This window comes from Mirounga leonina, unplaced genomic scaffold, assembly GCF_011800145.1.
Source record: "Mirounga leonina isolate KUSES-001 unplaced genomic scaffold, KU_Mleo_1.0 Mir_376, whole genome shotgun sequence".
Lineage (NCBI taxonomy): Eukaryota > Metazoa > Chordata > Mammalia > Carnivora > Phocidae > Mirounga > Mirounga leonina.
In genome coordinates, this window is record NW_023270718.1 from 9,043,142 (window position 1) to 9,044,414 (window position 1,273).

General features: G+C 67.9%; 1 protein-coding gene across 2 annotated transcripts in view; it reads right to left on the reverse strand.

Annotated features, from left to right (window-relative positions):
* Positions 1-699, reverse strand: part of LOC117997912 (cytochrome c oxidase subunit 6B2) — a 1,366-nt gene extending 667 nt beyond the window's left edge. For both annotated transcript variants that reach the window (XM_034986462.1, XM_034986460.1), the window contains exons 1-2: positions 622-699; positions 378-507 (exon numbers count right to left, since the gene is read on the reverse strand). In XM_034986462.1, the coding sequence (XP_034842353.1) occupies positions 378-489 (112 nt within the window). In that variant the 5' untranslated portion in view covers positions 490-507; positions 622-699. The remainder of the gene's footprint in view (positions 1-377; positions 508-621) is intronic.
* Between the last annotated feature and the right edge of the window lie 574 nt (positions 700-1,273).

Genomic DNA, 1,273 nt, shown 5'->3' on the forward strand with positions numbered 1-1,273 from the left:
CCCTCGCCCCGCCCCTCCAGAACTAGGTCCCGGCCCCCAGATCAGGCCCCGCCCACTCCCGGCAGGCCCCACCCCACCATGGTCAGCTCACCCACTCCAGGCCAGGCCCCGCCCCTCCAGGACTGGGTCACGGCCCTCCAGGCCAGGCCCCGCCTCTCCCTCCCTCCAGGACTCGGTCCCGCCCCCTCCACACTAGGCCCCGCCCCTGCCGGGTAGGCCCCGCCCCTGCGGACCGTGGTTCTCCCCCCACCCCTTTCCACCCCAACGGTCTCCGCCGCCAAGGCGGGTCCCAGACCTTCCCATTTTCAGGTGGGGTGCTCCCCTTCCTGCCTCCCCTGTCTCACCCCCTGCCCCTAAACTGGCCCGCAAGGTCTCACCCAGGAAGTTCTGGTAGCAGTTTTGGGTCTGGTTCTGGTTGGGGAAGCGCGGGTCGAAGGGCGGTGTTGACCATTTCCCCTTGGGGGGCTTCTGGGAATCAACATCCAACATCCACGGAGGCGGCAGCTCCTGCGGGGGAAGGGGGGCTCCGTGGGGCTTGGGGGCGCCCCTCGTTCCGACCCGCACCCAGCGGCTGGCCCCCACCCGAAGCCCAGCCCCTGATCCCACCCGCCCTGCCCTCACCAGAGTGATGTCAACGTGTCACTGGGTCAGCTGTCCTTGTGGCTCCGTCCAGGGGCGCCCCTCGCTTCTGAGTCTCGGGGGTCCAGCCCAGGAGAAACACGACCCCTGGCAGGATTGGCTGGGACCCCTGGGCCCCAGCCAATGGGAGCAGCGGCGCTGCAAGGGATGTTCCAAGACGCCGGGCGGGGTCTGCGTGGACCCCACCCCCGCCGCCTCCTGCCCCCAGCCCCACGAAGCTCTTGGGGGTCCCCCGCGCACACACAGGCACCCAGGCACGACTTTTGCCGAGTCTCAGACTCAGGCTTTTAATCTCTGCGAAGCTGGGCCACCCCGCGGGCTCTCCCCTGTCCCGCTCCCCGCCCCCCAATATATAAACGTAGAGATAGCTCTGGTCTCTACCGGAGAGGGAGCATCCCCCCGCCCGGCCTTTTCAGCACCCTGCTTCTTACGGTAGAGGTGCACAGCACCATGGGGGTCCGTGGGGAAGAGGAAAGAGCCAGGGTGGGGTCTGAGCTCCTGGACTCCGGTGCCAGGACTGAGGCGGGTCTGTGGGGTCTCGGGCTACCTGGCCAGGCTGGGCTCCTTTGGACACTTTGGCAACTGAGATTGAGTCCCCCGAATCCCGCTATTGAGGGCTCTCGGAACTGAGCAT